General features: G+C 36.7%; 1 protein-coding gene across 1 annotated transcript in view; it reads right to left on the bottom strand.

Moving 5' to 3' along the window:
* The window catches only part of DNAH11 (dynein axonemal heavy chain 11), a 179,655-nt gene extending 156,530 nt beyond the window's left edge, over window positions 1–23,125 (bottom strand). The window contains exons 1-9 of the mRNA XM_087712777.1: window positions 22,661–23,125; window positions 19,088–19,228; window positions 13,575–13,771; window positions 10,936–11,125; window positions 7,906–8,005; window positions 6,825–7,036; window positions 6,087–6,320; window positions 4,369–4,536; window positions 2,683–2,799 (exon numbers count right to left, since the gene is read on the bottom strand). Of these exons, the coding sequence (XP_087568903.1) occupies window positions 2,683–2,799; window positions 4,369–4,536; window positions 6,087–6,320; window positions 6,825–7,036; window positions 7,906–8,005; window positions 10,936–11,125; window positions 13,575–13,771; window positions 19,088–19,228; window positions 22,661–22,894 (1,593 nt within the window). The 5' untranslated portion in view covers window positions 22,895–23,125. The remainder of the gene's footprint in view (window positions 1–2,682; window positions 2,800–4,368; window positions 4,537–6,086; window positions 6,321–6,824; window positions 7,037–7,905; window positions 8,006–10,935; window positions 11,126–13,574; window positions 13,772–19,087; window positions 19,229–22,660) is intronic.
* Between the last annotated feature and the right edge of the window lie 613 nt (window positions 23,126–23,738).

Raw genomic sequence — 23,738 nt, 5'->3', positions numbered from 1 at the left:
GGCAGTAGCAAAATTTGTACTGCTGCAATGATAATAATGAAAAAATACCTAAAGAACTAAAGATCCTTATTCATATTACTACTTTGCTTAGTTATTTTCTAATAATTTTTAGTGAATGTATTTATTTTAATGTTTAACTTTTGTGCTGGTCTATGACTGTAATAAAGATTGACTCTATTCTGTTTTAAAAAAAAATTGAAATACATAGCTTAAGCTTTGTCCATAACTAACCTCATCACAAATCATTAGTCTAAATGTTTGATTTGAGAATTCCTGAGGATTCCTGAGGATTCCTGTGGATCGCCTGAGACCCTCTCAGCTTTCTGAAATCAAAATTATTTGTCAGCTAACATAAAAAAATAACACAATATTAAAATCACATAAATTGTAAGGTGGTAATCGAAGTCGGGAATGACTAGCACATATGTGTGAGGGGAACCTTTTTAATGGAAGTGAATGTTTCAATTTTAATTTTTAATATGGTAAACAGTGAAAAATACAATCCATACATTCTGGTTCCCTAATAGGTACCAGTATAGTTAATTATATTGTAATTTCCTGGAATTCTTTACATATAGCCTATGTCTATATTGGAACTCACCCTAATAGTGACCACTTCATATGAATTTGTCTTTTTGACTAAAACAAACCTTGAATTATTAGAAGTAGTCCGTTCCCCAGTGACATTAAAACAAAGAATAGAATGAATATATCATATCAACATCTAGCTAGTTATGTCTGAACCATTAACCATAGAGTCCAGTTTCAAATACCCAAATTTGTTAAGCTGATGATCATTTAAAATTATCATGGTTTAAAAACCCCTTGGTAAAGTTCAACAGTTAGGCTTCTGTATGGAAAGTCTTGGCTCACAAGATTTTGTTAATGCTATCAAAAAGCATTGAATTTTAGATATAAATATTCAAATAGGCTTAAATAAGGTGTACCACTTCAATATTTATGTTTGATTCCAAAAGGACTCATTCCATACTATTTATCATTTATTCCAATTTTGAAATTTTATAAATCCTTCATTTTAGCTAGGTTTCATATTTTGCTCTCAGCTGTCCTTTTTGGATATTTTAAGGATATTCCCAATTTCCACTGACATTTGGTTATATCTATGTGGTAATATTTCAATAGAAACTCTAAGCTACGTGTATCTCGCCTTAGAAACTTTAAGACTGTAGACCTCAACTCCCAGTATTTACTAGCTCCCAGAATTTACTAGCTCAAGTTGAAGTCAACAAGCCTTAAAATTACCAATATCAGACATTGCTGCTTTAAGCCCAATGTTATTATATTATCCCCTGTATAAGTCTAAGCAGACTCTTATATATTACTTTTGAAGAAATTTCCAGGTGGAGTTAGTGTGATTTCTATTTAATGTTTCTTTTTTTGGAGAAGGTCTTAAAAATATCTCAAATTGCCTAGTTTTATATTATCATTTCTACTATTCCATTACTTAGGTTTGGAATGTCTTATAATAGTATTTTATTTTGATTTATTTTGGTATCTTTGTCCTTAATTATTTTTAGATTTTGTTACACTTATTTTTTTCTAGAATAATTTAATACTTTATAATTAGATATTTTGTTTGCATTAGGCCATAACCTGTAATAATTTGATTTAAAGTCAATTTATTTAATTCATCACTGCTGCAGATTAGAAGCTGATTGAACTGCTTCCATATCTATTGAGCTAGTATTCTTCCTCACCATTTTGTTTATCCCAATCACTGGTTTCAATGGGAAGGAAAATAAATAGTTCGCATAGATTATTTCTGTTCTGCAGGTGCATGCTGACATATTCTACCCAAACAGGGAAAATTCAATGTTTCAGTTTTCTATAATTGTTCAGACTGAATCATATGAATACATTTTGAACCTTGAATCCAATTTTTTCTCATTGTTGCTTTAGATCACTGTAAGTCCTAAATAGTAGCTTGTCGAAAGTTTTGAAGTGTCTAAGGAACAAAGGAGATCTAAAGCTTTGTTTTTTTTAAATATGGCCGTTTCCTCTTTTAACTCACTTAAATTCTTTAAAAAGAACAAAAAATTACAACTGATCATTGACTATATATAACATAATGGTAATCCCTCTACAGTTTTTAGATGTCAAAAAATTAAAAGTATGGTCTTCCCCTTCTCTAGTTCTCCACCCCTTTTAGGTCAAAAAGTAAAAAAATACAGCAAATTATTGAGAATTTTTCTCCATATGATCAATACAACAAATTGAAAATGTTCACTTAAATATAGGTAGAAGATAGTTTTCATGATTAGCTATATCATAAAGCAAATTAAGGCGATGGTCTTAGGAAAGATGTATTGGAGGATATATGGAAGAGTCCTCAACCATTAAATAAGTTTTTGCCTGCTAGTTCAGAGTATAGCTTACCTTCAGTGCTGAAAATTCAATTAAGTCTACAGGAAGAAATACTTTATCATTTACCTGAGTTAATACTTTCTTGGATTATTCTTGATTTTCTTTTGTTTAAATGTTGCTGCCATACTAATTAATTATTGCAAAAATACACCCAATAGACCATTTCCATGGTTATAAATAATTTTCAGAGCATGTTATCTGTATTTGTGTGTGTATGTGTGTAAAATAATAATCTAATCTAATATAAATCTGACAGTCAAAACTGTAACATTCATTTATTATGCATTATGTAACTACCTTAAATGCTGACTCCAAACCTGAACAATCAAGAAATGCCACACAAAAAATTGCTCCAAGACGCCTTTCAAATTCCAAATTTTTGTATTTAAAATCAGCGTAGTCTTCTTCAAATTCCTGTAGAAGGCAAAATCCATTTCAAATAGGTTTAAGATTTTTTTTTTAAGAATTGCATTATATAATCAATAAAATAGTTAAGGAAATAACAACTATTAAATTAGAAAGTTAGTGCCAACTTGCTAAAGATTCTGTTTCCTTTAACTTCCTACCAGATAAGAATAGAGAAGAATTGACAGACAAAAAGAGAATAAAGTTGTTTGTAATGCTCACTGGATGTTTTCAGGAGACAATAAGAACAGTATCCAGGATTCCAAAAAGCCAAGTCTGCCAAAGGCCTTAAAATATTTGTACCACCCTGATCTTTTCACATCGAAGAAAAAGCTGTGCTTGGCAATCAGGTACCTAACTATAGCTGTAGTATTTTGGAACATCATGTATTGAGTTTCTCTTAAAAGAAACAGGAGGATCTCCAAATTCAACAAGACAGGTTTGTTAAATAAAGCAAAGTACATCAACATCTGGAAAATGGGTTTCCTAACACCAACTCTACAAGCAAAAATAACTTAGCAGTATTCTTGATATACTGTATACCTGTATTACATCTGAGCAGTTATTCTTGGAGAAATAACTTGAACTAGCCAAACAGTGATACATTTTGCTTATCTTTTGGTATCAAGGTATTTTTCCAGCAAGTGTTATCAAGCTTTATTGTTTAATCTTCTAATTTTAAGTTGTAGCAGCCATCCTTATGTTCAGTTATATTAGCTTTTAAATCAAACAAGTAGCATAAGGGTAATTGTGCTATATTATATCAAATTAATAAATTCCCTTAAAAAAACTTTCTGAATGTATTGCAAAATTGCTGTGACTTGTTGATAAAAGAACAGCAGCATCAAAAGCTTTGGATCACAGCAGTGATTTTCCTGAATATATAAATGCAGTGCAATAATTAAATTAGATAAGAAAAACAATTTCAATCAAAGTTGCAATCCTATGTACAGAGCTTTTAAAAGACGTCAAAGAGAAGACTGGGACACCACGGGGAAGCTTTTGTAGTGCAAACCTGCAGTTTGGGAAGGTCATTTGCCCCATCAACTGCGTGCAGTGAGGTTGGCAGCCCAGTGAAGCTTGACTATGACTGAAAATCATCCTATCCCTATCTCTAGATTAAAGGTATGATGTTTGGAACTAGCAGGTGGAGAAAAACTTTGGGTAGTATAGGCCGTAACATCAAGATTGCAATGGGCATAATATTATATGCAAGTTTTATGTATAATAGAAATTAGGGTTATGGTATATGGCAATGAAATACGTGCTCAGGGAAAATGCCTCTGTTATTAACAGAAAATGCCAGTGCTATTAAAAGATTAAGTAATCTTCCATCTGAAAAATACTGGACTACAATATCGTCATTAAATAGAGAAACACTGTTCTTCAATAGGTAGCAGAAATAGTAATAGTTAAGAAATTAAAACTCAAATTTCTAAGTTCAAACTTTTCACACTTTTTCTCATGATTGGATCAGTTTTAAAATATAATCAACTTTATTTTTACAATATACCTCACAATTTGCCTTTCTTAAATTTTACAAAAATGGCACAAACAATATGCTATATGAAAGATTACCATATTGTCATAGTCTAAGGGGTCATATGTTTTCCCTTTAAAAGTATTACAAGACTCGATAAATTCTTCATTCAATTTGCATATTTGAGCATTTAAACATTTTCCTTTGATTCCACCAAATTCTAGTTTCTCCAACTTTTCAAACTCAAGCATGGTAAGAAAAATATTCTGAAAAGATAAAAAATAATCATTAGCAATACTTATGTTTAATGAATGTATCTCCTGATACAGAAGTAGGCAATATTTTTGACCCATATTGATTGGGTCATAAATTGGCATAAATGTGTCATTTAGAAGGCAACTACTAAATTTCCATTTCTGATCTCTGAACTTGTTTATCACAGCTTATCTTTGCGTATAGGGATGAGGGAAATTACAGGAAGGAGAGGGAGAGGGGAAGGGGGAGGGAGAGCGCGAGAGAGAGGGAGGGAGGGAGGGAGAGAGAGTATTCTTTTGAACAAAATCAAAGAAGTGAGTCTGTTCTGAAAAACCAGGTTCTAATTCTCAGTCCTTAGAAAAACAAATTTTCTCCACTCCCAGTTTTACAAACTTAGATCCTGACAAGCCAATATTCGGACTTTAAAATCTGCAAGGGTGTCTTAAAATTATGTACAGAATCAAATGGCAAAGTGCCAGTTTATTTAATTGGGAGCAGATTTCTGAGTAGCCAAGAACCAGATAGTCACATTCTGAAACAAAGTCTTTGACACCTGCCTAGAATGCTTTGAGCTTTTTCTTTGAACATTGAGTGAGACTACCATCAAAATTGGTTTTTGACCAGGATCATGTGATTATATACTGCAAGACTTCCTGGCATAGAATAGGACCATCTTGGCATCTGTGGCTAGATACTTGTTGTGAAGGGCTTGACAGAATATAATTGCCATCACTTTGGCTTTAAGAAATTGTTCTATAATGCTGCCTCTATGGAATCAAATCTGTCACTCACATGACTTCTCCTACAAACAGGATACAACATGCAAGGTATATGCATGATGGTCTTTCTACCATATTGTCAAAATAAAATCTATGCCTTAACATGTAGATAATATGTGAAATAAAACTGGGCAGAGGGCTGGGGAAGAACTCTTTAACCTGTAAGCCATCAGGCTATTAGGAACCTGGTTGGATCTTCTGTATTTTGTGTCCACCTAAGATCTCTTTTTATTATGTGCATATGTCTGCGTACAATATGTCAGGAACTAATTATTTGCTTCTTGTGTCTTATTTTTACCTATTAAATTGGTGCCTATCCATTAACTCTGTATTATAATGACAAAAAATGCATTTATGTATTAATTTTATTTATTCATTTGTTTGTTTGTTTGGATCCAGTATTTACTAATTTTTACAAATAACTTACAAATAAAGATATAATAAAAGCAACATTTAATTAAAGAAAGCTGCAGCTATGCAATACTATACCAATATTTTTGCTATTGGATTAATGGACTTTTTCAAAAAAAAAACTGACTTGCATTATATACATACATACATACATACATACATACATACATACATACATACATATATGATTTAGTTATCCACATGCATAAGGATAATTTATAAATTTGGGACTTGCAATTGTAAATAAGTTTTCGTCTCTTTCTCTGTTTCTTCCTTGCTGTTGTGTAAAAGTAGCTAAGTTATTGTTACAGAAAATTCCACATAATTTTTCCAGAAACTGTAATTTTAATGGATAGAATGATAAATAATACCTCTATTTTGTCCAGGCGATTTAAAAACATATCAAATCTGGAAAATACCATCTGAGGTTGAAAATCCCAAAATCTAACTTCTTGACTGCTAGTGAAGTAAGTTGCCACTTGTTTCCTTTCATTAAAAAAAGCATCCTTAAAACTTCTTAAAGTATTAAGAGCATTTTGTACTTGTTCCAAAGTTTCTTCTGCTTCCCTTTTCATAATATCTTCTGGTGAAAGATATACTGTAGCCTGGGGCAAAGAATAATGCAATCAGATGTTTTAAAATATAAATGGCTATTATTCATATACTTTTTAAAATACCTGTCTATAAAGGAAGGTTCTACATTCTTCCTAAATTTGAAAAGAATATTTAGACATCTATCACAAAAAAGTGACAAAAATAGATTTCAGTTTCATCTTGCCAGTCTTAGTCTTTCATGCTTTCCATGCTTATGTTTCTTATCATTGGAGCAAGTTCCTAAATTACAGGGTTTGTATCGTAATGCACATTTCTTCAGTTCCCCAACCTTGCAGGGGTCTAGGAAGTGGAGGCTGGATACAACTCTTAAAGTAGATTTCATATACTGACATTAATGTAGGGGAAAGCACTTTTCTAGGTACTGTACAGATGGGTCCCTAAAAGCAAGAATATATTTAAGTAAACTTCCTTCCCTGACTACAATTCTCAGGCACTTTCATATAAAAATAGAGTGCATTGCATTCAATTTATTCTGGTACTTAAAATGTTACTACCTGATGAATGAACAGATTGCAGAATTCCTGCAGTAGAGATATGATTCGTGCTGGCATGTTATAAAATTTGGAATGACTCCAGATTAGGCAGATGGTGTGAAACAGAGGAGGAATCAAAATATGTATCCCTGGAAATTCGGTCTCTTGAAAAAACTGAATATGTCTTTCTAAAGTTTTAAGATATAATTCAATATCTTCGGCTTCAATAAGTGCTGTAGAAGAAAGAAAGGATTAAAACTGCCTTGTAGTATGTGTGCCTAATATAATCTAGAGTATGTACTTAGCCATACTCACTTTTAAAAGAAAATGATGATCTTTTAAGGATAATAATCAACTTGGTCATAGATGCTACTTGGAGACTATTAGGGTCCATGTTCCACCTGTCTCCAGTAACACAAGGAGACAGGAAAAGAAAAATGTCTGCATCTTGCTAAACTGGCAACATAAAGACGGTCCTATGGTGTAACCACAGAACAACTACAGCATTCTGTCTTCTGATATATGCAAGTTTGGTGGTTGGCCCAACTGCTTGGAAAACATTGTATGGCAATGTATTCAAATTCTAAATGCAGTTTTTTCCTGACAAAAGGTTAAGTTGCAGCTATAAACTAGTGTACTTTTTTCAAATTGAAAAAAAAAAAGGACAATGATGTAATATTCTGCCTAATTAGAACAATATGAAAATGAATCATCCACTTAGTTCTTTTGGAGCACAGTACCTTATAAAAATAACATGTACTTTAATGATTTTCCATTGACATTTCATTTAATCAATATGTAAAAATGAGAAAACCATTTTAAAACCATTTTAATGTTAGAAATAGATTGTCTGCAAGTAACAGCTTCAAAGTAATGCTTGCAAGAAACACCGTATGTTAATTTAATTTTATGTGTACGTATATAGGGAAATATCTAAATGTAAAACAATGAAGTATGGCATACTGCATAAGACTGACTTAATGAGAGTATCTCCCAAAGCAATAATTTAATGTAAAATTATTGTGACAGAGTAAAAAAAGAAAATGGGTTTGATATATTTTATCCATTTATATAAAATATAAATTCATCAAAGAAACCTTACCATTTTCTACATCCTTATAAATATCCTGAAAAGTTGGATAATAACTGCTCTTCTTGATTTTTAAGATTCCAATCAATTTTTGGATAACAGGGCTCTTAAGCTGGAATTTAAAAAGATCTTTAATAAATATATTTATATTTGCCACATGATTATGTGAATTTAAAAAGACTCTGAAAAGGTCAAACAATCATGTTTCATAAACGGCCCTACACAAATCTAAAATGCAATCCCAGTCATTCTAACATGCTCAAGTCTTTGCCTTTTCTCAAGCAGAAATAGTTGAAAAGATTAATGGCCATAAAGGCTTTTTCCCCTCAAAAAGGTTGAGTGATCGTTATTGCATTAATTCTTGCTCCTACAAATCTTGTTTGTCAATCAATTAATTTATTAAGCATGCAATTTCACCTTTTACAGCCCGTGAGGACATACTGTAATTAGTTTTATCAAAATTATTCAAGCCCTAGTATGAACCAAACAGGTTGATTGCAATCAGCTAGTGGCAGCTGATTTGAGCATCCATGGGGTATATGAGAAAATCTTCATCCTCAATTTCAAAGAGGACAATCAATTGTTTATAAGGCGATAAGTATAAAGACTAATATTCCAAAACATTTCAATTAAGATTCTTATCTATTTGTGTCATATTGTATGTCTGAAAACCACTAAATCAGGAGTTCTCCGTGTCATCATGGAGTCGTCATGTGACATAGCATGACTTTTTTCCCCTTTGCTAAACCGGGCGTGGCCAGTGAGTGATGCATCCTGCCTGTGGGCGACAAGTTTGGTACCCTGCACTTGATGAATTGAAGCCATCTAAGCCAACCTACATGTTCAGGAATGTCTGGTAAGATAATGTTTCTAGCCAATTTCTAGAATGCAACTGAGAATAGTAATTACCAGTTTTTACTCCTAGCAACCACATAGAGATATCTTCTTCTTGATGATCTATCCATAACATGTTTTTTCAAATCTATCATTACCAATGCAGAAAACCGTAATGACCATTCACTTATTCAACATGATAAGAAAATGGGAAAGTTATATTGTCCTTTAATAAATGTTAAGAGCTGTGGTGGTGCAGTGGTTAGAATGCAGCATTGCAAGTTAATTCACTGCTCACTGCCAGTTTTATTCTAACCATTTCAAGGTTGATTCAGCCTTTCATCCTTTCAAGTTTGGTAAAATGAGGACCCAGATTGTTGGGGGTAATATGCTGACTCTGTAAACTGCTTAGAGAGGGCTGTAAAGCATTGTAAAGTGGTATATAAGTCTAAGTGCTAACACTATGTTTTTTTAATGTATAGAACAGATAGGATGTTTTTGAATATTGATGACTAGGAAATCTCATTCTTTTCCTATACTATAAAATGAGTGAATATATTTTATTTTTGTGGCCTACTAGAAAGTCATCAAAACTGTGCTGCTACTGGTGCTATAGAACTTCTAATGACAAGAATATATATTTAATCAAAATTATTTATAATATAGTTTATTATATTTCACTGTCATTTATTATGGTTACTATTTGTTAGTTGCAGCACTTGCTTTTGCACATTGCTTACAATCATCTTGACTGAAGCAGTTTTTAAATGTATTTATAATTTATTAATAAATACATTGTGAGGCTACATACAAATCTAAGTAAACTGCAATAAAAACAGAAAATTTATTTGTAGAATGCTCTAAGCCATTGCTAGACTAATTTGTATTTGATGTTTCATCTGTTGGTTAGAAATGAACATATTCACTTTCTCTTCCAGTCAATGTTCCCTCTAATTTGTTTTCAGTATGAGCAGAAAAATATAGTGTTTGAGCGGCATATTTTCATGCCTGAGCACCTGAATTTTTTTCACAGATGTCACCTAAGACAACAACGAAATCAGTATTATTTGAAACTCAAAGTTATGTTTATTCAAGGTACCCGCTTAATTAAAAGTGTTACATAATACCAGTATCACTTAACAACGGTCCTGCTTAGCAACCAAAATGTTGGCTCAGAAAGTCTGGCATTTGAAGCACGCAAGTCTTAAAGCTGTTGTTACAAGATCCTTGCACCCCTAACCCTTTAGAAAAAAAATCCCAGGGGTCTTCAAACCTGACAGCTTTAAGACTTGTGGACTTCAACTCCCATAATTCCTCCTCCAGTCATGTTGGCTCAGAAACTCTGGCATTGAAGCATGCAAGTCTTAAAGCTGTCAAGTTACAAGATCCTTGTACCCATAACCCTTTAGGGAAAAAAACCCCAGGGGTCTTCAAACCTGACAGCTTTAAGATTTGTGGACTTCAACTCCCAGAATTCTTCCTCCAGTCATGTTGCGGCGACGTCATCTGTGTGGATCCATTTTTGGCTTTTTTCACAGGGGGCAGGGCTGCTGCTGAAGATGCCAACGAGCCCCCGCCGCTACTAGAATAACTGCTGCCACTGCCGCCTCCTCCTCCTCCAACATCACCAACACATTTTCTGCCCAGCGCTGCAGCCGAGGTGAAGCAGCCAAAGCTCCTGCAGGCGCCCCCGTCCATGGCAGCGGTGGCGGTGCCTTCCCCTCCCCTCGGAGCACCTCAGCCGGGCTCTGGGTTACCCCTGCCGCCGCCTCCACTGTGCTTTTGAGAAGCCATGAGGCCTTTTTTTCCTGCTCCCGCCCCTCTGCCGCCTTCCTACTAGCTCCCGCGGCCTCATGGCTCCTCAAAAGCACGGCGGAGGAGGAAGGGGGAGGGATAACACGGGGGCTAGCTCAGGTGCTCCGCGTGGAGGGAGAGGCACCACTGCCACGGGCGGAGGTGCTGACGGGAGCTTTGGCGGCTTAACCTCAACTGTGTCGGGCGGCAAATCCGGAAGTGCTATTGGAGGAGGAGGAGGCAGCAGCAAATATTCCCCTTCTGCCTGTGACATAAATCACTGCTCGCAGTTAGAAACGGCTGCACAGTGTTTTCTTGCCACGTGCGCAGCCGCGCACCTTAGAGGGAACAGTGCTTCTAGTACATATTATTGAAAAACAGTCACAAACTATCATTGGAGTAGGAACTACGTACCTGATCATATATACACAAGAGATTGTCTTTTCTTTCTTTCCAAAACTTAAGTTCACTCTGAGGATCTGGGTGAATCTGGTTAAAAGACAGTTGAGCTATATTCCTTTCCAAAATGTCTTTTATTTGGCATGACCACTTGATAACCATTGATTCTATTTCATGAAGTACTGGTCTTGTCTGGGAATTTTGCCTAAAAGATAGGGAGAATAAAGGTTGATTTTTCCATGCTTAGATATGCTTAAAGTTATCCTGAAACTAACTGCACAATATTTTGGGTGTGCTTTTATTATTTGGTTCTGATCTGATAACAGATGGTACTGCTTTATATGACATGACAAATTACATATTTAACTGACAAATTAAGCAATTTCCAATGTTTCCTTTTAAAAAGTTCACCAAATAAAGAGAATTTTTGTTTTCAGTGATAAATAAAGTATATGTTCTGAGATGATATTAGCATTACAAGGGCACTTTGAAAGTCAAGCTTAAAGTCAAGGTCTTCTGTCAATTGGATTTGTGATGTGGTGCTGGCTGGGGGATTCTGGGAGTTGAAGTCCACAGGACTTAAGGTCGCCAAGGTTGAGAAACACTGCTCTACAGTATTTGTAGCCATTCTTTCATATATTGAGGAGCTGAGGTGGCGCAGAGGTTAGAGTGCAGTACTGCAGGCCACTTCAGCTGACTGCTATCTGCAGTTCGGCGGTTCAAATCTCACCGGCTCAAGGTTGACTCAGCCTTCCATCATTCTGAGGTGGGTGAAATGAGGACCCAGACTGTGTGGTCAATATGCTGACTCTGTAAACCGCTTAGAGCGGGCTGAAAGCCCTATGAAGCAGTATATAAGTCTAACTGCTATTGTTATTGCTATTGCTAACAAATGCTTCCCTTTTATTTATCCTTAATATAGCCCCATTTTCCTTATTCTTATAAGAGTATATCAAGAAATGCACAGATTTTGATCAAAGAATAATCCAACCTGGAATTCTGCTACAGTGGCTAAGCAAAGGGTAGGTGCAACTGCACATTCCTACTTGTGTATCCAAAAACGACACTGAGAAGAAGCAAATGATATTAAAATATATACCTGTCGTTTTCAGTAGCCATTAGTTATCTTGTAATCTATAAAGTTTTTATTTTTTAAAATAATCTAACCTTTAAAATGAAGCATTATTAATAAGTTGCATTCATTATAGGATTATTATAGATGTATTTGCTTATTTACTTGTGATAGTTCAAGGCATCAAGCCTGATTGCCACTCTAATCAACTAGGAATCTATGGGGTGAACAACCCAACTGCTATATCCAGTTAAAATTATAATGCTAGGTTTAAGCATAGCCTTAAAAAAAGTCAACCTGTACAGAATTTAGTTATGAGGAAAGTGCTTAAAGGCTGCAAAAATATCACTCAGCTAGTGGAGAGGGAGATTTATATACTGGATTCCTCCTAGGCTGCCAGATATTATTTAAATATTCCCAGAAATCTGTTGTTAAAGAACAAAAGAAAGCATCCTGAAACACTTGGGACCAGTACGTAATTCCCAGAATTTAAATTCATCTTGTTTCCCTATACCACATAATTAATCCAACTGTTCCTTGCAATAACTGAATGGAAAAAGAAGAGATTCTGTTGCCCATCAAAGTGTCTATGTACTGAGAAGGCCATGGAAGTAGTGATTGACAGAATCTCTCTTCTCTAAGGAATCATGTAAATATCTTTTTGTCTGATACTACACTAATAACACTGACTGGCAGCTAATAACATTGACTGGCAGCTTAACCCTAGATAGATAAGTAGATAGATAGATAGATGGATGGATGGATGGATGGATGGATGGATGGATGGATGGATGGATGGATGGTATGTCTATCAAATGGAAGGATTATAAGGACATTCTCTAAGGCACCAGATGAGATGTAATAGGCGGAAGCTAGTTAAAAAGAGATCCAATTTAGAAGTAAGGAGAAATTTTCTGACAGTCAGAACAATTAGGTAATAGTTTACCTCCTGGAGTAATGGATGCATTGAGGCTTTCAAAAGCAGACCAAACTATTGGAAGTCAATTAAGGTTCCTATCTTGAACAGGGGCTGGAATAGAGCCGTGACGGCAAACTTACGGCACATGTGCCAGAAGTAGCAGGCCAAGCCATGTCACCTGGCACACGTGTTGCCCATTCCTCTTCCAGGTTTCTGCTGCATAAGCGTGCATGACAATCAGCTGGCCTTTGTATGTGCAGCAGTGCCAGAAACCAGAAGAGCTTGTCTTCCATTTTCCGGTGTACACATGCCCCTTGGGCCGCTTCTCTTCCATGTTGCATCTCTGACGAGCGTGTAAGCTCCCTTTCCGGCACTTGGTGCTGAAAAGGTTTGCCATCACTAGACAAGAGGATCTCCAAGGTCCCTTCCAACCTATGATTCTGTTTTAGATGAATTATTTATACTTTCTTGTAATATAATTTTGAATGCACAAATTTCCTGCTTACACTTTAACTGCTTGATCCATTAGACCATGTCCTTCTCAAGTCTCTCTATTAAGCTATTGGAGGTGTCCTGCTTCTTTTTGTTTCCTAGGTAGCATCTTTTCCCCACATTCCCAAAGACATTCACACATTCCATTACATATATATGTAAACTCCTTACTTATTTTCAATGCACATATCCTGCAAATCAGTCTTTGCTGCAATTGTTGGAAGAGGAAGAAGAATTTTCCCAGACACAATTCCATTCATAACATAGGTCTTGTTTTTAATTATCTCTATATGCCGCTCCATATCATGGGAAATAACATGTGGCCAAGAGCCATTATTTTTCTTAGTGGAAAGAACAGGAACTACAACCTGGCAGCAGAAAGAACAAGATGTCAATGATGTAAAGAATCCTTAAAACTTAACCTTCTTTTTGAAGTCGTGTTTAATTTTTGTTGTTATATTCCACATAAACTAGATTTTCTTTCATAAACACCCTCAAAAAATTATGTTAACTTTTAAAATGAAACATTATGCATTGATAATTCACAGGAAGACTATTTAAAAAAAGGACATCGTTGCATTATGTATTTTATAACTTTACACTATAAGGGCTTAAATTTGTTTATTTGTATTCTGTTTTTATTCTTATATACAGACATACACTGATAATCTTATGGCTTCAAAGTATTTCAAGATGGAAACTCAATACAGGTTTGCAAATACTAAACTAAAACTTACTATGCTGTACAATCATTTAACAACAATCAGTGTTCTTATGGTCAACACAAAACCATATTCAGATCAAGGGTGGGCTGCTGCTACCAATTCACAACCCGTTAGCCAGGCACATGCTGTGCACATGCATGCACAGAACAATTGTGCATGCACAGAACAATTTACAGTGAACTGTTCGTGCACAGTCAGTAAAAAACAAAATGGCACTGCCCCAGCGATGGAGAGGGAACTGGTTCAGGGACATGGCAGGCCTGAGTCACTGCTGGTTCTGCGACCCAGGCCTGAATTCCACTACCCATCTCTGATTTAGATCCATTACATGGTATACCATATCTTTAGAGTACATATGAAGAGAGACCCATTATATTCAGCTTCCATTTGATCTCACTGATAAGTATGGATTCAGACAAAATACGAGCTTTTATCACTTCTACTATTATGTAAAATAATTACCTCAACAATTGCCATCTACCACCCTAAAACAGCAATACTGATTGGGAAAACAGAGTAAAAAGGTAACTGTTGTGAATTTTCTATCTGATTTAAAAATGATTTAGAGAGTGGCTTGGCTCAGAAAAGGATTAAGTTTGATTCACTCTTACTAACATTGTTTTCCAATTTTCATTTCATTCTGTAAATGCACGATGTAGAGATTATCTCTAGAGTAACATGAGAGTGGATTCCCAGGAGAAAATAGAGAAACATTATCTGTTCCTTATTCAATTCAGTAAATAATCTCTTGAATTGAATTCCATACTGTACATTTAGGATTCAAACTAGAGGAATAATCTGTATTTTCTTTGCTATGCAAATTTCATGACATTGGAGTCCCTTCAATCTATGGACCGCAACCCAAGATTCAAATTAATTATATGAACAGCTATTAATCTTTATTTACTACATAGCGAAATCTCAATTTTAAATAAAATTTGAATGAGTTTATGAAGTAGTAGATTCTAAATTATCTTTCCAGTTAATTCAACAACTTCCTTATATTGGTTTTGGTGTTTGATTCTGATACCCTAGTCTGTCAAAAAAAAAAGAGTTCAATTACTCTGAATACCAAATATATTCTAAGAACTGTAATTATTAAGCCCAATACTACTACAAACTGAATTATGTTTTTAATAATAAACATTTTATTCTTAACTGATTATGAAATGACGATCTGTCTCTTATTCATTTTGCAAGACTTTCAATTTTTTAAAAATTATTTGGTCTCTAACACAAGATAGTTCTTCAATGATAATCAGAAATGTTAAAAATATTTGATCAAGCACTTTTGATATTGTGAAATGTTTGGTCTTTGTGTCATATACCAATCAAACAGTTCCAGTAGGACTAGGATCTGTAACTATAACATTCCAAAAGTTTGTTTGTTGCAATATATATTCCATAGTGATAAATGTAAACTTACATCAGCTTGAGAACAAACTGTACTCTAAATAAACATGCAATTTAGAAATAAGGTAAGACTAAATGAGCACTCAACATTAAGATCAGAAATCTCAAGCATTATGAGATGGGTGCCATCCTGTACACACAGGTTCCAGTGTGCTTGCAGACAATACACTTCATGTTATTAGCTCAATAATATGATCTTATTGTGTGGTCTTATTTTTTGAAATATTATGTCAATTAAGAAAAAAATAAATATATACTGGTATACAACATACTGCCCAGCTAAAGGATTTTTATGTAATTCTAAGACAACAGAATAGGTAAACCATGAAGAAAATGCTTTTAGGAAGGGAATTCATGGCTCTAATTAGTATACAAAATTAATGTTGTATTAGGTAGCTAAATAGGTAAATTTTAATATAGTCTTGCATTTATTAATTATGTGAATATGTATTTTATCCTTAAGTCAGATAACAATCAATACTTTCACAGCATATTATCTAGTCACAACACTATACTATAATCCAATACTTCTTTCATTTGCTGCTTATATTTCCTATTGAACTATGAACCTGTAGGACAAAAACATTTATTTATTTTCTGCAGAAGTTCAAAGCCATGTATATAGCATTCTTCCACTTTTCCTGCACCATCCTTGAAAGACTAGTAGGCTGCCCTGGGAGACCATGACTAGCACTAAGCTATCTAACTTTCCATGACTGAACACTGATTAACTCCCCATCTTACTGTTTTCAGCATTTATATACTGCATTTTTTACTGCAGATGGTCTGCACCCAAAGAACAGTAAACAAAGCAATGTTGCAATTCCATACATTGCAGGAATATAAGAAAAGCTCTGAAGACTGAGGATCTTCAGTCAACACAACATATGTGCACTGTACACTATGCTACACTTCACCTACACTAAGGCAGAAACTTGTCGACCCCAAGGATGAAACACCTAGACACAAACTGAGCAACGCAGTATATGCAGTTACAATGCAATGAGCCATATGCAGATCTGTACATTAGGGAAACAAAACTACTTCATAAAAGCATGACAAAACATAGGAGAACAAATCCAACAGGACTAGTCCATCTGCATTTAAAAGATAAAGCTGACTCTTTTGAAGACAGCAAAGTCTACATTTTGGACTGAGAGGACCGCTGGTTTGAAAGAGGGATCAAAGAGGCCATCTATGTCAAAATTGAACAGCCCTCTTTCAACAGAGGTGGAGGAAAATAACATCATCTATTTCCAGTCTACAACACACTCTATTCAACAGTTCCAAGAAGGCTCCACACCCATTTGCACTACTCAAGTGACCTGGCAACACAGGTAAACTTTAATGACTTGCTAAAAGAATGAAAATGATCACATGTCTGCAAGGAGTGTAAATCCTTACACTCCCCACCACCCAGTGAGAACTGAAGAAACTTCTTGGATGAGAAGCAAAAAGTTTTTAAAGAAAAACCAGAAAGTCCAGTTGTCTTTTGAATAAACACATTTGGGACAAGATTGCATTTGAAATTTCAAACATTCTCTAGAACACTGTCTGAAAAATATTACAAAATTGTTGTTGCTGATTTCACCATCATGTCTCTCAGTGGTCTATAGACTACAAAATATTTTTTTTAAAATCCACCATAATTCCTTTCAATATAAAAGCTGTCTTTATAATATTGCTAAAAAAGTTTCCATAATCCTTATTTTTTTTAAAATGAGAACACCCAGAAGATAGGAATCTAGTTTTCTCCAAAAAGAAGCAGCTTTTTGGCAACTTTTCTACTAAAACAGATGTAAGGATAACATATTGCAAAGTGGTTATTTATTTATTTTATTTATTTATTTAGTTTTCCAAACATGTACGACAGGGGTGGTTTCTGGCAGAGACTACAGCTGGTTCACTCAGGGACGCACCGCCCATACATGCACAATACAACAAAACTTGCTCTGTGCATGCGCAGAAGCAAAAAACAAAATGGCGGCACATACAGCGCTATCAGGAGAACCGGTTTGGGGCATAGCAGGCCTGGGTCACTGCTGGTTTCAGTGACCCAGGCTGCCAAGCTACTACCGGTTCAGCTGAACCAGTCTGAACTGGTAGGAACCCACCACTGATGTACAAGATAACAGGCATAAGTATAAACATGGACATGAACACAGGAAATGGGTACAAATAAATGGGGACAGTAGGTCAGGGACGATAGGCATGCTAGTGCATTTATGCATGCCCCCTTACAGACCTCTTAGGAATGGGGTGAGGTTCACAGTAAACAGTTTAAGGTTAAAGTTATGGGGGTTTGAGAATGTAACAACAGAGTCAGGTAGTGCATTCCAGGCATTGACTACTCTGTTGCTGAATATATTTGCTGCAATTGAGTTTGGAGTGGTTTAACTTGAGTTTGTATCTATTGTTTGATTATGTATTATTGCAGTTGAAGCCGAAGTAGTTATTGACAGGTAGGACGTTGTAGCAGACAATTTTTTCTACTATGCTTAGGTCAGACTGTAGGCGGCATAGTTCTAGGTCAGTGATGGTGAACCTTTTTTGGCTCACGTACCAAGAGCGGGGGAGTGCAGGGGGGTCGTGCACATGTGTGCCACATCCATAATGATCTAGTGCGTATGTATGCACGACCAGTGCTCCCCCTCATCTTTGGCGTGCTTTTTTCACCCTCCCCAGGCTCCAGAGGCTTTATAGGAGCACGGGGAGGGCAAAAACAGCCTCCCCACTCCCCGGAGGCCCTCCAGAGGCTTCAGGAGCCTCCCTGAAACCTCCAGAGAGCGAAAAACTGGCCCTACAGGCAAACTGGAAGTTTGAAAATGGACTTCCAGTTTGCCCGTAGGGCTGGTTTTTGGCGAAGCCTCCATAAGGTGAAAAATGGCCTCAAAAGAAGGCCAAAGTCAGCTGGCCAGTGCAATGCCTCACATGCCATGACAAATGGCTCCACATGCCACCTTTGGCACGTTTGTCGTAGATTCGCATCCCAGTTCTAGGTTGTCCAAGCCCAAAATTCCAAGCCTGGTGGAATAAGATATTCTATTGTGAACAGAGGAGAGGAGTACTCTTCTCGTGAAATACCTCTGGACTTGCTCAATTGTATTAATGTCTGATATACAGTTTGGATTCCAGACAAACAAGCTGTATTTGAGAATTGGTCTGGCAAAAGTTTGTATGCTCTAGTTTGCAATACAATTTGTTTTTAAAGTTCTTGTCTTCAAAAATCATTTTAAAGTTATTTAAATAAAGTTATTTGTCTAGTACTAAATATACAGAGTACAAGAGTACTCCAGAGTACTCTTGCACTCTATATAAGAATTACGAGTCCTTTGAATGTTAAAATAGGGAATCTAGATTCCAGTCCTTGCTAAATACTGAAATTCACTGCTGGATGTTTCACCAAATTTCGACTCCCAACAATCTATTTCAGAGACTAAAATGAAGGGAGATCTTTACATGTACTGACTTGAGCTTCTACAGAAAACATGATATGTAAATGCTATATGTAAATAAAACAAAACAAAACAAACAAACAAACAGTACCTTCTCTAAGAATACCATTACATGCTCCAAGGGTATTCCAGACAGTTCTGACAATCTGAGGTCTTCCTTGTAGTTTTCTGTTCCAATGCAATTTGCAGTCTTCATGACCCATACAAGTTTATGCTTTATAACACTTGGTATCTAAATCAGAAAGAGATATACTAATAATAATGAAAAAAAAGAAACCCATGGTTTATCCCACTGCGGAGCTGTTGTTTTACATTATAGCTCTGGCCAATACCCTGCAACTACTTAGGTTTAACTCTAGAAAGAAAAGGACTCGTACTACAAGAGACACTGTAAAATTTTATATTTTCATAGGTTGGAGGTGGGGAAACTTTTTGCAGACAATGGCTGATTTAGTGCTGTAGATCTTGTTCACTGAAATCAAGGTGTGTAATAAAATGTCTGAATGATCTTTAAGAATGAGGGGAAGAGATGCTGCCTAGGAAACAATCAGATAAGAGAGGGAGAACCCACAGTGGCTTAACAGTCAGAAAAAGAGACTTAGGAAAGGCCCACATACTTTCAGACTTGAAAGATTGATATCAGTCCTCTCAGATAACCAGATAGGAAACCCAACTAGATGAATTAATTCTACTTTATTATAGAATTAGCAGAATTATTTAACAGAATAGCAGTAGACTTATAGCAGTAGACTTATATACCGCTTCATAGGCCTTCAGGCCTCTCTAAGCGGTTTACAGAGAGTCAGCATATTGCCCCCAACAATCTGGGTCCTCATTTTACCCACCTCGGAAGGATGGAAGGCTGAGTCAACCCTGAGCCGGTGAGATTTGAACCGCTGACCTGCTGATCTAGCAGTAGCCTGCAGTGCTGCATTTAACCACTGCGCCACCTTGGCTCTGAATCTTGGGGGTACAAACTTCCCACCACCACTTTAAACTACTTGACCCATTAGGATTATGATGGCAAACCTATGGCATATGTGCCACAGGTGGCACAAAGAGCCATCTTTTGGGGGCATGTGCTGGCCAGCTGATTTTGACCTTCTTTTGGGGCCATTTTTCAGAGTGCAAAAAACTGGCCCTATAGGCAAACTGGAAATTCAGGAACAGACTTCCAGTTTGCTCGTAGGGTCATTTTTCGCCCACCGGAGCCTTCAAGGAAGCCTCCTGAAGGCTCCAGAGGTTGAAAACCGGCCCCACAGACAAACTGGAAGTTGCCATTCCCGGGTTCCTTGTAGAGCCGTTTTTCACCCTCCGGAGACTTCAGGGAAACTCCAGAGGGCCTCCGGGGGCATCAGGGGGGGCTGTTTTCACCCTCCCCAGGCTCCTAGAAATCCTCTGGAGCCAGGGGAGGGCACAAAAAGTGCCAAAAGTGGGGGAAAGTGCTGGTCGCACAAGCATGTGAGCTGGGTCGTGTGCATAGCATTATGGGTGTTGCACGCCCACACATGGCACCCCTACGCTCCCCCTGCTTTTGGCATGGGAGCCAAAAAAGATTAGCCATCACTGCATTAGGACATGTGTGTGTGTGTGTGTGTGTGTGTGTGTGTATGTATGTACGTACGTACGTACACATGCATGCATACATGCTTGTGTGTGTGTGTGTGAAAACACTCATGCAGGAATCACTAAATCTGCAGACCTGTAAAGCCTACAAACATGAAATTTGGCATGTATGTTCTTCTTTGCTACTAGATGCTCAGTAACAAAGGATTTTTTGAAATGACCATCAGAACATTAATATTTCTTATTTTATTATTAACATGCTCTGATGCTAAGAAGTTAGACGTTCTACTCCCCCTCCCAACCTGAAAACTTCGAAATGGGTGTGGCCAGCATGTGACATCCTACACCCATAGTTGCTTTGCTTTACCAGTGTTCAGCTGAAGCTTATTGACCCCCATTTGGATCCTTGCATCCTCTGGGCATTGTGAAAGGACAACCATAGTGTCACTTGGATCATCAAGGTTAGAGATATAAGCCTAAGTGACATCCACATAGTGATGATACTGCATTCCATAGTGTTGGGTGATCTCACCCAATGGTTTCATGTAAATGTTTAAAAAGAGCAAAGAGAATACTGAGACCTGTGGCATCCCACTAGGGAGTGGCCATGAAATACTGTGTGATCAGTATAATACTCTGCCATCCAAAAGGATACCGTGGTCAATGGCCCCAAAAGCTGTCAAGAAGTCATGGAAAGCAAGGATGGATTCCTGCATGAGTGTTTTCACACACACACACACACTATTTGGGTCCCTTTTAGTCAGGTTTCAAACCAGATACAGCTTTTGCCAGAAATTATTCCACAAGTGTGACCAATGCTGTATCTGGTTTGAAACCTGACTAAAAGGGACCCAAATAATGTATTTCATTCAGGATGCTCTGGAGTTGCAATACAACCACTTTTTCCACCATCTTCCCTAAAAGGAGGAAGTGGGAAAATGGATGGAAATCGTCTGTTCGAAGGAAGAGAAAGATTTGCTAGAATCAAGGAAAAATCAAGGAATTTTAAACTTCAAAGTTGAACTAAACAAGGGTAACTAAAATGATTGTGGTGTAGCCAGAAATTTTCTTGGCTTTGTTTTAACATGACATTTAATCATAACTTAAAGAATATCTGGCCATCAACTTTTTGTCACGATATAGCTGCAAGAATCTATTTCTTTGCAGGCCAAACTGGCCAACTCATTTTAATTATTTAAGTAATTTTGCCCTGTAAACTAACCAAACTAACAATGGAAAGTAAGAACTTTCTAATGAACCACAACTTCTAGTATAAATGCTTATAGAATATGCAGAAGCGAATGTAGAATACAACTTTTGGGGACTGGTTTTTGGAATAAAAAACTTAAATGTAAAACACAAACTGGATTAGTAATTTTATTGATTGGATTTAATCTTTCATAGAGCAGAAATCAAAGTTCCACATTTTTTTGAATTTCGTGCAACTGATTTTATATATAATCAATGTAATCTGATGCCAATTCAAACCTAAACAAATTGTTTAAAATCTTGCCCTGAATTATGTGTTATATTAAAGCCATAGCAAGCAGTTCTACAGAAACTTCCCCCAAAAAATTAGATATGAACTTTTTGTTTAACTATGGAGAATTTTGAGAAGGTTGATGAGACTGTTTTACTATCAGGAAATTGTAACATTAAAATAACCAAATAAAAATACTGTATATGATTGATTTACAGTACAGTTCAAGGGATTAAGGTTAAATACATCAAACAAGTAAGAGAGAATCTTTTTAGAGGGATTCTCACCGAAGAATCTGCTACTTATTACCTATTGGTATTGTGAAAGAAAGACCACAAGTGGACAAGTCCACACCAACAGCTCTAACTCCGTCCATAGTTCCACCAGTGATAGATTGTTTTTCATATGGAGAAGTAATTGCAATTCTAACTGTAGGAAAATTGTATCCCATTATTCAGTAGATAGTCCCTGCAAGTGGATTCATACACTTGCTTATTAAGTTTCCTATTCCCTCAGCCTTTTTATATCTATGTGACTGGATGCCGAAATAGCCCCCAAACAGAAGAAAACTACTTTAAGAACAGTAACTATGTATGAAACTATATTCCCTCCTTTTACCTTTGTCTCTAAAGCCAATCCTCCGGCCACAGAGTGGTAGAAGACCAAGAAAGCTGGGGTGTTACTCTCTAAAAAGTCCGTCAGGAGTTTTTGGTTCTGTTCCTCTTCCAGAAACTTGCTCCATTTCTCTTCTTTGAGCCTTAACAAATGGGTCAGGCGGAAGCCAACGAACTGCACCCGCTCGTCGTCAGCGAAACTTTTTTCTTGCACTATCTCGTCTTCCTCGTCCTCCATCGCTAACCGGAGTAATACAAGCGGGAGAGCCGAGTGAAACTCCTTACAACAAAGCTTATCGTCGGGGCACTTCTGCGTCTCGTATCCTTGGGGTCCCTTTGATAGCTAAATTACGCCTTGGATTTTTTTTTTCCTCTCCTGTCCAGTCACCTGCCTCCGCTAAGCGCGCCCGCCCACGCGAGTCTTCTTTCCCACAAGACCAGCGCAGGAGCTTCGCTCAGTTCCCCTCCATTACTGCGGCGACAGCAGCGTCCCGTTGCCCTGGGGACCAACTAAGTCACACACAGGCCACCCGCAGTTGCGGCTGAAGGGAAACAAATCACAGCTTTAGCCAATTAGGGCCATTCTTTTTTGAAGAAGGAAACACCAGCTGTAAAAAAAAAAAAAGTCGGGAGAAGATGCAGCTAAGCTTCTGATGGAGAGTGGCGAAGTGCACAATGCAGTCTTGCGCTGCTAAAGTCTAATACTCTTGAGCCTGTGGGGTTGGGGAGTGGGGCTTCTGCCGCTCACACTCAGAATTGGTTACTATAACATATCGCAGCCTCCTGCCAATATGATCTGAATCTTTGAAAGAATGGGCATGGAAGTACACATGTTGCTTTAGTTAAGTTTGATGTTGATTCTTATAGTTGTAATATTTTTAATGTGGATGTTGTTTTGGTTGTGAGATGTTGTTTGGTACAAGATGAGCAGCTACAGAAGTTTGGAAGGAAAAGAAAGAGCAACAGAGTTTTGTTAACACATTTTCCTTGTGGCTGAAGTTAATGATGAATGACAATGCATCTTGTTTGCACTCTGAGTTCTTTACTTTCTAAAAGTATGAGTACTTTCTAAGACCTGAATT

The sequence above is a fragment of the Thamnophis sirtalis genome, unplaced genomic scaffold (genome assembly GCF_051295495.1).
Source record: "Thamnophis sirtalis isolate CommonGarterSnake01/CBP01778 unplaced genomic scaffold, rThaSir2_p1.2 scaffold_4, whole genome shotgun sequence".
NCBI lineage: Eukaryota > Metazoa > Chordata > Lepidosauria > Squamata > Natricidae > Thamnophis > Thamnophis sirtalis.
The sequence above is the reverse complement of the archived record's forward strand: the minus strand, read 5'-3'. Positions and strand labels throughout refer to the sequence as shown.